The 14,770-nt window shown below is 44.7% G+C and overlaps 1 protein-coding gene across 1 annotated transcript in view; it reads left to right on the forward strand.

Moving 5' to 3' along the window:
* Nucleotides 1–1,116: 1,116 nt before the first annotated feature.
* Nucleotides 1,117–14,770, forward strand: part of LOC115084003 (tumor necrosis factor receptor superfamily member 16-like) — a 141,287-nt gene continuing 127,633 nt past the window's right edge. Inside the window, exon 1 of the mRNA XM_029588238.1 lies at nucleotides 1,117–2,004. Coding sequence (XP_029444098.1) covers nucleotides 1,954–2,004 — 51 coding nt within the window. The 5' untranslated portion in view covers nucleotides 1,117–1,953. The remainder of the gene's footprint in view (nucleotides 2,005–14,770) is intronic.

Here is a 14,770-nt window from a genome sequence, read left to right on the forward strand (position 1 = left end):
ATGGCAGAGATAAAAGCAAGAATGGAGTTTAAAAAAAACCCTGGGATAAACACAGAGGATCCCCAGTTGTGAAGGAGGGGAAAAGCCATAGATCAACTGGGGCAAGTGGAATGAAACTGGGGAGCCCAGATGGGCCTTATGGTCCCTACCTTCTGTCATATTTTATTTCTTACTGGTCTCCTTATTTCAAAGTAGATACAACCCAACTACTATCAGGGCATCATACTGTGCCCCCTGAAGAAAAATGAAATAACATACCTTTGTCAAAGCATGTACAATCACTCCCCGATATCTGTCCCACCTTCAGTGAGCTCCCCCATTATTTTTTCTTTGTATATTACTTCACTGACTTGACTAGTCACAGGATGTATCAAGTTAGTCCAGTAAAATGGTATCAGCTACAACGTGTTTGTTGACCCTTAATTCCACATATTGCGCCCCCAATTGTACGAGGACAAATATCCTGCATCACCAAAACAGTCTTTTTAATGCAAAGGATTGCATATCTTTCAATTTTCCACTGGCACGAAAAAGGAAACATATTCGTCCTGGTACAGTTGGGGCATAATACGTGGCAGTAAAGGTCAACAAACAAGTAGGTGAATTCCATGTTTATCGGACTAACTTGACAAGATCTCTGACCAGCTTGCCGGAGTTAAGCATCTCTTCATCCGCCCCTTAACCAGCTCCTTTTCCAAAATCCATTAAGAACGGGATCAGGTCCTGCACGCGCTCCCCCAAATGCCTCTGAAATGCAGGAGGCTGGACAGGGTACCGGCACTGCACAGAGGTGAAGACCGCGGCAACGCCAAGCGCGTTCGCCTCTCTCGCGCAGCCAGATCCCGCCTCCTTCAAACATTTAGCGCCCCGCCTTCCCCAGCTATCCAATAGGACCTCAGCAGCCGGCCCGGCCCCGCCTCCTTCTCCTCGTCAACCGGGCTTGCAGGTGCCCGCCCACACCCTCCTTCTCCCGCCCCCCGTCCACCTCTCCACCAATCAGAGGGCGGCGGCGCACCCCGCCCTTCTCCCATAACATTTTAAGGAACTGTACTTGGTTTTGCATGGATATATTTTTTTAACCTCCACTCCCCCCCCCTTTTTTTTTTATCCGTCCCTGCCCTCTCTTTTATGTCTGGATGCAGAGGAGTTTAAAGGCTGGAGAAGGAGCTGGCACGTCTCTCAGATCAGCCCGCAAGAGGAGGCGAGAGAAAGCCCTGCGAGACAGGGATTTGCAGCTGCACGGGCTTGCACGGCAGGCACCAGAAACTCTCCAAGCCAGAAACCACATCGGGAGGTTTACCGTCGGGGGATTTTCCTTCTTCTTCTTTTCTCCCAAAGAATGGCCGATGCTAGTGATGATTACAAATCCTTTTTTTCATTGGTTTCTTTTTGAGAAGCGAACTGTGCTCCCCTCCTCCGCCCCCCCCATCTCTTTTGTGTATTTTTCTTTTCTTTTTTTTTTTTTGTTTCTATGCAGGCAACACCTATCAGCCTGCCTGAGCTTCTTCACCTCAGAATCTCGGCAACCTCTCTAACCCAATCCTTGCAGGCTCCTGCAATTTGAAATTTACGTTTTTTTTTCGCGTGTTCGAGGAGTTTACAGCTGTTCTTCCAACTTTTATTTTATGTGCTTATTCTATTGTTAAATATAATTATTAGAGGCGTAAGTGGGCTCGGAGGTCGCTTTGGCAGCTTCAGTCCTTTCACGCGTGGGAAGAAGACGTCTGTGAACTGTCTCCAAGGCTGCATCCGAGCCGGATCCTCTGCAGCAAGAAGAGAAAATCAGTTTGTGACGGGTAGTGAAACCCCCCCCCCCTACAAAAAAAAAAGACGACAATAAAAGGACAAAGGGAATCTGTTGGATTCCCGCAAGGGGGGCTGAGTTCTCCTATCTGCATCTGGAGGTATTCACAACTTTCCGGGACAAGAAATAGAAAAAGATCTTTTCAAGCCATGGAGGTGAGCAGGACTACGTTAACCCTCTGCCTGCTGCTACTGGCCAAGGTGAGATTTTTATTTTATTTTATTTTGGTTGTGACTCACGTGGTCTAAATATTCATAATTTCCGCCCCCCCCCTAAAAAAAATTAAACACAGAGAAATCAGATTTTAATTTTTCCCAAATGAAAACAGCTTAAATTTAAAGTTGCATTTTAAAATTAAAAGCACAAGTAGGAGAATTTTGCAGGGCTTGGTGTGATTTTTTTTTTTTTTTAACAATTTCTTGCACTCTGAGAGGTTGGCGGTGTTTGGGGCATGGTTTTGCTCTGTTGGGCTGTAGTTTTCTCGAATCTGGAATCAGATCAAGGGAAATCTGTCTAGGCAAGGCGTACCCTCTCTCATCCTTCCAGGCAGGGAAGGCGAGGATTGCACGAGGATCTAGGAGGCGTTTTCTTTCAAATGTGACAGGCCGGATCCCAGACCTTGCTTGTCGCGTGTGTCATAATCGACAAGCTAGAGGCTTGCCGAAAAGGATGAGGAACGGCAGATGGATTATATAAATGAAAGGTCTACGAAGCATTTTTTTTTCCCAGTAAATTTCATGTTAGAATTAATGGGGAACACATTTCCTTGGTCTGGTATTAACATTTCTTTTGCAGCCGGTCTCTGTAATTATGCGGTCAGCCCGTATGAAAGCTGCACTTATCCTCCTGTTTCCTGGGTAGGTAATTAACATTGCGCGCGGGTGCAAATATTTTCCCCCTGTTCTTATTAGTTGTGACTTTTAAGGGCTTGGTTTGGGGGGGGAGGAATGGGAGCGCAGCAGATCCGGAAAAATTCTTTCGGTTTCAATCGCGTTTCTTGGAGCCCTTCAGAGTTTTTCTTTCTATCCCTCCACCCCCCATCCTGGGAAATTCTCATTTGAACGTCTAGTAAATTTGCCCGAGAAGGTTCAAAGGAATTTTTGAAATCGCAAACCCAGTGGCTTATTTTTTATAGCTTCGGTTACTGTCTTTGAACTCCTGGGGAAGGTGTTGGAATGTTACCTGCACTATGCAGTCTGGAGAGTTAGCAGCTCAGACGAGTTTTCCCGGTTTGGTGTGAAAGGCCGGCTAGCATCTTTTGCACGTGGCGGTCCAGGTGGAAGAGGTTTGCTTTTTCAGTGCTAGAGAGAGGAAGCTTCCCCAGGAGGGCGGCTGAGTGTCCCTTTTTAAGAGTCGCCCTTAGGCAGTCGTCTGCCTGCGATGCTTTAGGATTTAGGTAAGAGGCAGGAGGATGGACTGGATTCGGGCCCTGGCTTTCTAACAGTTTTGTATGGCTCTGGCCTTGGGAGCAAAGTGTTCTGGTTGTCACTTTAGTCCACTTGAATATGGTAGAAACAAAAGTCAGATAAGATAAACAAGCTTTTACAGGACCATAAGCACTTTTTTCCTCTACAACCAGCAAGAGTTCCTCATCATAGCATTCTCCAGGATCTATACTTCTACTTGACTCTATCCATTCTCTTGCCGCAGGTCTCATGTGACATCTACTGTTTTGCTTTTATGTTTTTGTTTTTATTTATACTGCTCAATGAGATTTGTTAGCCAATTTGTTTACATCACAATGTTAATTTTGATCTAGTTTACCCTTTTTCAAGTTCCACAACCTTGTTCTATGTAATGCCTCTAGGCAAAAATTTATGTTCAGTTTCAATGTAAACCAATGTGATCTGTATTTCATACAGGAGCACCGGTATATAAAAATCTAAAAATAAATAAATAAGATGCAAATGACAATTTTTTTTTGATCCGCGTAAACTTCGTGCCTGTATGACCAGTTGTCCAGAACGTCATCGGGTCCCTCTCGAAAGTCAGCCAGGGATGTGTGGGTTACCTTTTTTTTTTTTTTTATCGGACTGTCACCTGCATCTTGCTTATCCTTATTTCCAGGTATAGGTTTATATGAAATGCCCAGTCTTTGGTGATCGACCTTCAGAAGGGTACAGGGGAACCTTAGTCCACCGAGCTTGTTTTGTCCCTTACTACAGGAGGATTATGTGTCTGTGTGTGCTTGAAAATAAATTGGGGAGAACATACCATTCAGTCAAGCTATGCCTGTGCAGAAAACTCCCCAAGTACTTGTACGTGTGCGCAGGATGCAACTCCCGGATAAGGAAGTAGAGAGTTCAGGGAGGAACTGCACCGTTTGTGAAAGATCCTGCTGTAACTCCCGTGTCTGTTCTTTGTTCTGGTTAGTTATATTTCCGCTTCCAACAGATTAAAAAGCAAGACAATGTATAAAGGGATGGGTGTCCCAAAAAAAAAAATAAAATCAGGAGCCGCCTTCAGTGCCAGCCAACATGCCCTAAAAGGATGGAAGGACCCAGGCAAATATTACAGACCCTCTTAACTCCTGGACAAGTTCCTCCAGTACTTTGGTTTTGTTCACCCTGTCTAGATCTGAATCTGGACTAGATTAATTCCGGCTCATACAATAATTCTGGAGTTGAACCCCAAACTCCTGCTGGCATCCATTTAATCAATGTCTTCCTTAATTACTGTTGGCCTGACTGGTGCCGGGTGAAGCTATCCTCCTTGGCACAGCTCTCTGAACTGATAGGGTGAACACAAGCAAGCAGCAAGCAGTGTTTCCAGAGTGGAGCCAGATTCACTCTTGTACTAGAAGGATAGCATTTATTTGCTTTCTTTAGTCAGAGAGATCTCCTTCATAAGTACTTTATAAACATTTCTGGTAGGGTTGGTGGATAGTTATAAAAAAAAAAAAAAAAGAATGCTAAAAAATAATTTCCTAGGCCCTGTCTAGGTGTTTTGAAGAGGTGTAAGTTTCAAGCCAGCCGGATAATTTCACACACAGAAAAAAAAAACGTCTTGGTTCCTGCTCCCCGACATAAAAGCCTTCCCTGTCAGCCGGAGATAATGATTTCCTGCCTGGGGCAGAGTGTTAAAAAAAAAAAAAAAAAGGCTTGTAAACTAAAACAAACAAAACACAAGAACTGCCAACAGATATGTAAAAAAATACATGAAGAGTGGGGTCTTGCCTTTCTTAACAGTGGGATAAACACAGGGCTTTTGTGGTTAGTCTGAAGCCTTCAAGGAAGGAACAGATTTGGCAGAGACACCTATTCCAGCAAGAATGGTGCTCAAATACACCCCCCCACCTCACCCCACTCCCAAAAATCATGCCTTTCACCTCACTACCTAGGATCAACAAATTCAGCCTTGGCTGGTTTCTGCCTGTAGATTCCTGGGAAAATACATGTACTCCAGAAGGAAAGAAAGCTGATTATCTCCTGTTTTCCATATCTATTTTAATTCCTACAAAACAAAAAAAAAAAAACAAACAAACTAAGAAAGAAAGAAACAAAAAATAGATTTATCTGGTTTCTCAGTCATTTTTATTTCTCTTGCCTAGGTCTGTGAATTTTTTAGAAGCTGAACCCCCATAAGCTCCAGGAAGCCAGGGATTTGATATATGTGAATGTAGAAACAGAGGTCTGGAATAAGGCATGAAAACTGGAGGCATTTCTTAATCTCTCTTGTAGATTAATCTGCCTGAGAATTCACATTGTCCCTGTCCCCAAAGAGCTTAAAACCTGAAGTTTGAGCACACAGGAGGTTAAGTGACCTGTTCAAGGTCACTCACTAACCTGTGTGTATTGGACAAGGGCCCTGACTGATGGTCTGGGAAACTAAGTATGGGGTTGTCCTGTGTGCTGCAGCAGATACTACCATAAGCTTGCTGGGCAGACTGGATAAACCGCTATGACAGTAACTAATAAGCAATAATAGCTTGAGATCTATTTAATGTTTGGGTACTTGCCAGGTACTTGTGACTTGACTCGGCCACTGGTGGAAACAGGATACTGGACCTGATGGACCCTTGGTCTGACCCAGTATGGCACATCTTATCTTCTTATGACCGTTTAACCCTTTTCTGCCATCATTTCTATGTTTCAAGCCCTGGTTGGACGAGTGTCCAACCATGCATAGTTATCATGTGCTGCGGCACAGTCTCGTAATATGACATGGAAAGTCTTGCTTCAGATGAGGGTTTCCCCCTTCCTAGAAAAGCAAACAAGAATTGCAGTGATATCCCTGCAGATTGTTTGGCAAATCCTGTCTCATCCTATGGAAAGCTTTCCTGAACGTGAGCCCTATATTACAGTGGCCCGGCTGCAAACAGTGAAAAGTGTGCCCAAATGGGACCGGTCAGGAAGGGTTGAATATGAGAGCTGACCTGCAAGGCTTGTGTTCCAGTAAGTCTGATTCAGAGTCTCCAGGCTAAAAAGTTGGGTATATTCAGGAGGTATTTCCACTAGTTTAATATTTAAACCGAAAATTTAAAAAGAAAGTTTTAAATACCATACTTTCCTTCTCCAACAGGATTCTTTGCAGGTTGTGATAGCTTTTATTGGAATAATGTCAGAATAATATACCTTTCCAGGCTGCAGAAGGAGGCACATCCGAAGAACAGTTCCCCCCTCCGCTCCCAAAATGTTCATCTTTGGATAAGTCATGCATTGATCCAATAAAAACTGTTACAATTTGCAAATAACCCACTTTCCTCCAGGACCAGCCATGACTACTAGAATTCTTAAAATTGAAGCGAACTGAAAATTTATACCTATAGAGCAAAAACCACATATAAGGGGACTAATCCTACATAAGCCAAAATTCTTTTTTCGTTTTTGAGACCCTCATATAAAGTCAGGATGGTATAGAAATCACTTAAGTTTGGTTAGTGAACCATTCTCTTATTCACTTTAGAGTAGACCACTGAAGTGACCAAAACCCGATTTGCTTGTAATCATTGGTCTCTTTTATATATATATATATATATATATTTTATTTTTTTTTGTTAATAAATTTAAAGTCTTTAGTGGAAAATCTTTTGATGCAGACAGTCTGGGAAACTAAGTATGGGGGTGTCCTGTGTGCTGCAGCAGATACTACCATAAGCTTGCTGGGCAGACTGGATAAACCGCTATGACAGTAACTAATAAGCAATAATAGCTTGAGATCTATTTAATGTTTGGGTACTTGGCAGGTACTTGTGACTTGAATTGGCCACTGTTGGAGACAGGATGCTGGGCCTGATGGACCCTTGGTCTGACCCAGTATGGCATATTTTATGTTCTTATGACCGTTTAGCCCTTTTCTGCCATCATTTCTATGTTTCAAGCCCTGGTTGGGAGGGAGATGTGGAAGAATGGTAGGAGACCAAGGATGAGGCTGGGAGGAAAGCTGGTGGGAGGGAGATCCCTATATGGAAAATGCATGCTTGCAGAATACATCACCTCTTCACCTTGGCCACAAATGCCAAAAAACAAATCTCTAAAAACAATCATCACTAGATCAAACTAGAGATTGAAAGGTGCAGACAAAAACTAAACTGGACACCTCAAGAAACCGGACTCTGTATGCAGCGCAACACTAGAGAAATAAAACCAGAAATGCGTTTCCTCGGGTGCTGTGCAAAATACAAAGATCAGAGATGAGCAAGAGAAAAGCAAGGACTTACCACAAAAGAACGAGCAAGAGAATCTCTGTATATTCCTGGCCATCAGACCAGAAATGAAACCTGACCAGGGGCAGTCTGGCCCAGCACCAGAGCCTGAGGCATGGCCAGTAACCTGCAGCTTTACTTATTGTTTTGCAATTTGTTCATTTCTTTTCTTGCCCTTTTTAATAATTCAATACATGTAAAACTTTCATGTCCATAAAAATAATCTGAACCTGAGAGGAAGGGAGATGGGGGCTAGAAGGAGGGCCGGAAGGGAAAGGAGGAAATGGCTGGGAGGAAGGGCTAGAGAGAGAGGAAGGGAAGCAAGGATTAAGCAAAAGGAAAACCAAACAAATGAGAACAAAAAAAAAAAAAGGAGCAAATAAAAACTGTAGAATAAATTAGAAGGGAAATAATGGCACCTCAGATTTTTTTAGCCCTGCCTATGAATTCTGGCTGAGGGCTTGCGAGCCCGGTTTCCTGCCCTTGCTGTGACCTCTGGGTGACTTTGTGAGCTGCTGTGCACCCCCGAGACTGCAGCTTTCTGAAGGGCCTACTGAAAAGTCCCATTTTAATTGTGAGGCGCGGCAGAAACGAGGGGATGTGATGTTTCCACCCACCCGTGGCGGCGCCAGTGCCTTAGAATTTAGCACTTGGAAGAAATGAGTACTTCTGGACGGCCTTTCCAGTTTCTAGCTCCAAGGGGTTTACGGCATTGTTCAGCCATCATATTAGTCTTTCCAGCTGCTTTTACTATACCTGAAGTCTAATAATTCTATAAGCCGGCTGAAAATCCCCCAAACTATTACTGAAATTGTAGCAGAGAGGGCACTGATCCATTTACAAGTTTCCTACGTCAGAAACTCCCCATGCAGGCCCCTTAGCTTTAAAAGGGCCCCTTTTATTATAGTCCTAGGAACATCTGGACCACTCAACCCACCTCTTCCCTGTGTAAGGCGGGGATGGCAAACACAAGGACCTTGAAGCAAATGTTCCTGGCTCACGCACAAGTTCTTAAAAGAGAAGAGGACCAGAAGGCTCATCTGCATACCTTACCCAGCAGCCCCTGGGAGAGGACTCCAGAGGTCGCTGTGAGTGATCCAGGCTTCAGGCTCCACAGCCTCAGCTTCCAGGGGCCTTGTACCGCTTGCAGTAGAAAAGGATGAGGATGTTCATCTGGATGCCTTACCCAGCAGCCCTTGGAAGGAGACTCCCTAAATTGTCACAAGTGATCCAGGTTTCTAGCTCCACAGCCTGAGCTTCTAGACGTCCTGTAGATTAGAAGGTTCATCTGTGTACATTACCTAGCAGCCCTTGGGAGAGGACCTCAGAGGTTATAGGGAGTGTTGCAGGCTTCAGGCTCTTCAGTCTCAGCTTCTAGAGGCCTTTTCAGCAGAAGAGGACCAGAAGGCTCATCTGCATGCATTACCCAGCAGCCCCTGGGTGTTAGGGCTCACTGTTTGTTGTCTGAATCCAATTCTTCTTTCACCTCCACTGTTGAAGTGGAGAGTGATGTAATTGTGACAAAACCATGGAAGCTAATTGGTTAAGGGTAGTAACTGCTGCTCTATGCAGATTACCCAGATACACTCTTTTCTTCATGTCTATGCTCTAGACTTTAGGGAACCACAGGGTTCATCTAATGCCCTTTTTTTAATTTGTTTACCCTTTTTTGTCTTCACCACCTCTTCTGGAAGAGCATTCTAGGCATCCACCACCTTTTCTGTGAAGAAATTTTTGCTGATGTTGGTACTGAGTCTTCCTCCTGGAGTTTCATGTAATGTACCCTAGTTCTACTATCTGCTTCCAATGGAAAAGGTTCGCAGTGCGTGTATCATTGACATTTTTCAGGCATATCTCCCCTGCACCTCTTCTCCTCCAGGGTATGCATATTTAGATCCTTCAGCCTCTCCCCATAAGAACAATAAGAACATGCCATACTGGGTCGGACCAAGGGTCCATCAAGCCCAGCATCCTGTTTCCAACAGAGGCCAATCCAGGCCACAAGTACCTGGCAAGTACCCAAAATCTAAGTAGATCCCATGCTACTGATGCCAGTAATACCAGAGGCTGTTCCCTAAAGCCAGGATATTAAAAGGCCTGCGCGTGTAAAACCGGGCCTTGCACGCACTGCGCACATTTTAAAACGGACCTGGCCATGTGCGTAAACCCAAGAATGTGCACAAGTGCCAGGCCTCTCTGAAGGGGAGGGCCGGGGGGAAGGATTCTGGGTGGGAAGGGGCGGGGCAGGGGGGTGGACTGGGACAGTGCCATTGTATGCATCCCGATAACTGCCGGCACACGCAACTTACTTCAGCTCCGGCCCTGAAGTAAGTTCAGAAACAAAAAAAAAAAAAGATAGGTAGGAAGGGTTTAGGGGGTGGGGAGGAGAGGGGAAGAGGGAGGGAGTTTAGGTAGAGGGGTAGGGAAGTTCCTTCCCAGTCCGCTCCTTAATTGGAGCAGACTGGGAGGGAACTGAGGAAGGCCCGATTGTGCCGCCACGCGTAATTTGCAAAAATTCACTCCCCCCTTGCACGTGCGGCCACACGATTTTATGACATACGCGCACCGATGCGCACGTTATAAAACTGGCGCGTCCATGTGCGTGCGCCAGGAACCGTGCACACACGGACGCACACGCACATCTTTTAAAATCTACCCTTAAGTCAACTTGATAAATAGCAGTTAATGGACTTCTCCTCCAAGAACTTATCCAAACCTTTTTTGAACCCAGCTACACTAACTGCACTAACCACATCCTCTGGCAACAAATTCCAGAGCTTTATTGTGCGTTGAGTGAAAAAGAACTTTCTCTGATTAGTCTTAAATGTGCCACATGCTAACTTCATGGAGTGCCCCCTAGTCCTTCTATTATCCGAAAGAGTAAATATCCGATTCACATCTTCCCCTTCTAGACCTTTCATGATTTTAAACACCTCTATCATATCCCCCCTCAGCCGTCTCTTCTCCAAGCTGAACAGCCCTAACCTCTTTAGCCTTTCCTCATAGAGGAGCTGTTCCATCCCCTTTATCATTCTGGTTGCCCTTCTCTGTACCTTCTCCATTGCAACTATATCTTTTTTTGAGATATGGCGACCAGAATTGTACACAGTATTCAAGGTGCGGTCTCACCATGGAGCAATATAGAGGCATTATGACATTTTCCGTTTTATTAACCATTCCCTTCCTAATAATTCCTAACATTCTGTTTGCTTTTTTGACTGCCGCAGCACACTGAGCCGACGATTTCAATGTGTTATCCACTATGATGCCTTCCGTTACAGACCCCTCACCATTTTGGTCGCCCTTCTCTGAACCACCTCTGTCTTGTCTCTGTCCTTTTTTGCGATAGGAGCTCCAGAACTGAACACAGGTGAGGCCTCACCAAAGATTTGTACAGGGACATCACCGCCTCCTTTTTCTTACTGATTATTCCTCTCTCTTTGCAGCCCGCCTTGTCCCATTGCTTCGCCGCCTTCAGATCCCAGACCCTAACACCCCTAGGCCCCTCTCCCAGTCCGTGCACATTAGACTTTCACCCCCCATCACGTACAGCTCTTTTGGTTTACCTCACCCCAGATGCACGGCTCTGCACTTCTTAGCGTTGAATCCCAGCTGCCAAGTCTTGGACCACTTTTCAAGCTTTCTCAAACCACTTTTCATTCTCTCTACTCCTTCAGGCGTGCCCACTCTGTTGCAGATCTTAGTTAGTATCATCTGCAAACCAACAAACTTGACCTTCTGCATTCACCCCTAGAGTGTACATATTTAGATTCTTAAGCTTCGTGTCATTTGACTTATTTTTGTAGCCATTTTCGAGACCATCTTTCTCCCATTTGCATCCTTCAGGTGGAGTGACCTACAAGAGAACTGGACAAAGTACTCCAGATGAGGTCTCAGTGCACAGAAAGATTAGACTGCCTCGGTCTTCCGGGCAGCCCCCACCCTTTTAAGTTTTTCTTGTTGAAAAACGGAGGGGGGTGTGGGGCTGCTCTGGTGGATGTGAGTTACTACCAGCTCAGGGGTCCTGCACTCAGAGCAGCACCCAGTACAACTAATCACTTCCATAGCGCTGCCGGAGCACAGCGATGTACAACGGACAGTCCCTGCTCTGAAGAGCTTACAATCTAAATCAAGACAAACGTACAGGGCGAAAGACTTGGGGGAATTTCTTTTATTGACTTTCTGGTTTATATTCCCCTTCAGATCAGATTGCTGGCTCTAGAGAAGATCTGATTACATTGGTTCAGGACCTTATTTTTGGAAGACTTGATTATTTAAGGCTCTGTTGGCAGGGTTAGATAAGAAAGAAGTCAGGCTGTAGTAGGTTCAAAACACGGTGACTCAAATAATTATGGGGCGAAACTGTCCGATCATTTTTCTTCCTCTTTGAAAACTGTGCACAGGTTAGCAATCACTTTTTTAGAGTGAGTTTTAAAATCTTGGCTGCAGTGCACGAATTGATTTATGGTGCAGCTCCACAGTGCTTGAAAGATAGAATTAGGGTTTCTTGTCCGCAGAGAGTCTTACATTCATCTCCAGGATCGTTTATTAGCTATTCCTTTGTCTGAGGCCAAATTGGCCTGTACGTGGAAGAGACCTTTTTTAAGTTCCTCCTCAGTGCTGGAATCCTCATCCTGGAGAGCTCTGATTGCCGCAGGATTGTTTAGGTTTCCAGAAACAGCAAAGCAAGGGCTGTTTAGTAAGGCTTTTAGTATTTTAATGATACCTGGTGTACATTTTTTATGCTTCGAGTTCTGGTTTCCTGATTCAGGGGTACTGGAATTCATTTTATGTTTTACCGTTTTATTTTTTATTGCATTTTGTTGTTTTTTTGTAAGTTGCTCAGATTTGGAAATGAGCAAAAATTTGAAATAAATATTTCGCTGTCCCCTGGGGGATTTACAATTGAAGATGGTACCTGAAGCAATGGAGAGGGTAATATGACTTGCCTAAAGCCACAAGGAGCAGTAGTGAGATTTAAACCGTGGCTTCCCTCGTGCCCGGTCTGCTGATCTAACCACTAGGCCACTCCCGCACTTTGAATCTATAAGGCTGTAAGGAAGCTCGTCAGAGGTTAAGGTTCCTCTTACCATTCCCCCCACTCCAGTTCACAGGATGAGATGTAGATCAACTTATGGGGGAGGGAGAAGTAAGGGCAGGAAAAGGTGATGGGAGCAAGGAAGGAGAGAGGAGAGATGGTGATAGCTGGGGGGGGGGAGGGGGGACTAAAGCAATTATGATGGTGGTGGTCCAGAAGAGGGAAAGGACCTAGGAATTGATGGTCTGGGTTAGGAGGGGGGGGATGGGATTTTAGTGATGTTGTTGGCCTAGGTGAGGAGGGAAGGGGAAAGAGTGGTGGTGTTGGGATGAGCTGAAGCTTGATGGTGGCATCCTGGGGGAGGGGAGGGGAGGGAGAGGAGGAGAAAAGTACTGCAGCTGGCCAGAGAAGAGATGGGGGAAGAGTGGTGCTTGGCAGCGGCTGGAGGGGTGGAAGCAGGAGTAAAAGCGGGAGCAGGGGTGGTGGGAGAGAAAATACTGGGGGTCAGTGTGGTTTTCTTGCTTGTTTTTTTACTAAATTCTCATTTTTTTATTAAGATATAAAACATGTCTTTTCATTAAAAAAACCCCCAAAAAAACCCAATGTCCAAGGCAAGGAACAACATTTAAGAACACATACAAAACACATATAGCATAATATTTCCATAAAATCATGGGATGCTCATAGGGAGGGTAGTTTTACCTGTGGACCTCCCCTCCTATAAAGCTGCCTGCCTGCCAGTCTGTGGGTCTGGAAGGAGCAGCAGTGTGCTGGAGAGCTGGGAGGGGATTTGGGCAGAGTTTGCATCTATGCACACACACTCTTTGTTTTTAAAAAGCACGCATGTAAATTTTCCTGACAAGCTCACCTGCCCCGAATCGGGGAACTGTGAGCTTTAGGTTTGTTTTTTGGTTTTTTTTTTTGCCGGACAAATTCTCAAAAGTGAATCTATGCACTCAGCTTCACTTTGTAAAATTGGTGTCAGTTATATGCGCAATGGCCTGCAAATTTATATGAACCGTTATATAAATCACCCTCAGAATAACAAAGCAGGTTTTCACCAGTTAGGAGGATTTAAGGGCCTAAAATTACCTGACCAAAACGGCTTCTAAAACAGCAATAATAAGAAATGTCGCATCCCAACCAACCAACCACAAAACCAGATCTCATGGGTCAAGGAACAATTGTCTTAAATAAGCTTCAACTGCTTACCACAGAACCTGACCTCACTGGAACATAATAACAATCTCAGAAAGTATAAAACAGCTTGGAACAAATACTTTTTTGCTAACTGTCTAAAGCCTAAATATTATCTGTTCTACTGAATTTCCTTGGGGAGTGAATGCCGGGCTCGTACAAAGCTCTGTCTTGTATATGAGCTAGTCTCTCTTCAGTTAAAGTAGGAATACACTTAAAGTATTTTCACGCTGTCATAGGCAGAGAGAATCACAGACAGCCCTCAGGCGAGCAGGGCCATGGTCAATTAATGCCTTAAAAGTAAAAAACTGGAAGCTCACATTTAACCCAAAACTGAACGGGAAACCCATGTAACTTTTTGAGAATCGGAGTGACCCGATCCTTGCCGAGTTTTGATACTTGGAAGTTTTAAAAAACTTTTTGAGACTGGTCGGCCGCTTCAAAGCAGATTACCGTCAGGCACAGGTAGGTATTTCACCGTCTCCAGAAGGCTTACAATCTTAGGGTCCAATGTAATAAGTGGAGCACACAATTTTACCTGCTGTTGTTTGCACATTTTTTTTTTGTGCGTAAACTTTATTCCCAATTCAGTAAAGAGTTTTGTGCACAAAAAATGTGTGCATGAAACTGTATGGATCATTTAGTGCTCTTGCATGGAAATCCCATGCTAAGGACGGAATTACACAGTCTGGTCAAAAAGAATTCCTTTACTGAAATAACTGATGCAGAGGAATGAAATCAGCAGCGTGCACACAGGAGCAGTGCAGTCCGTAAGTTCATACAGAAGAAACAAGATGGTACACACAGTCCGAAAAGTTTCAGGCACTGCAAAATCTTCATTCACTAGGGGTCTTCTTTCTCCCTTTAAGAGAATAGGACTCTTCCCCAGGCCGTGCTGTCCGGTGTGCAGATCTCTGAAGTGCAGTAAGAAGTTGATTTTAAAAGGAGCGCGCGTGCATCCGTGTGTGTGCGGCTCCCGGCACGTGCACATGGACGCCACGATTTTATAACATGCGCGTGCCAGCGCATGCATGTTATAAAATCTCATGGCCGCGGGCACATGCGCGCCAGATTTTAAAATCCGCAT

Source organism: Rhinatrema bivittatum, chromosome 2, assembly GCF_901001135.1.
Source record: "Rhinatrema bivittatum chromosome 2, aRhiBiv1.1, whole genome shotgun sequence".
In the NCBI taxonomy this organism is placed as follows: Eukaryota; Metazoa; Chordata; class Amphibia; order Gymnophiona; family Rhinatrematidae; genus Rhinatrema; species Rhinatrema bivittatum.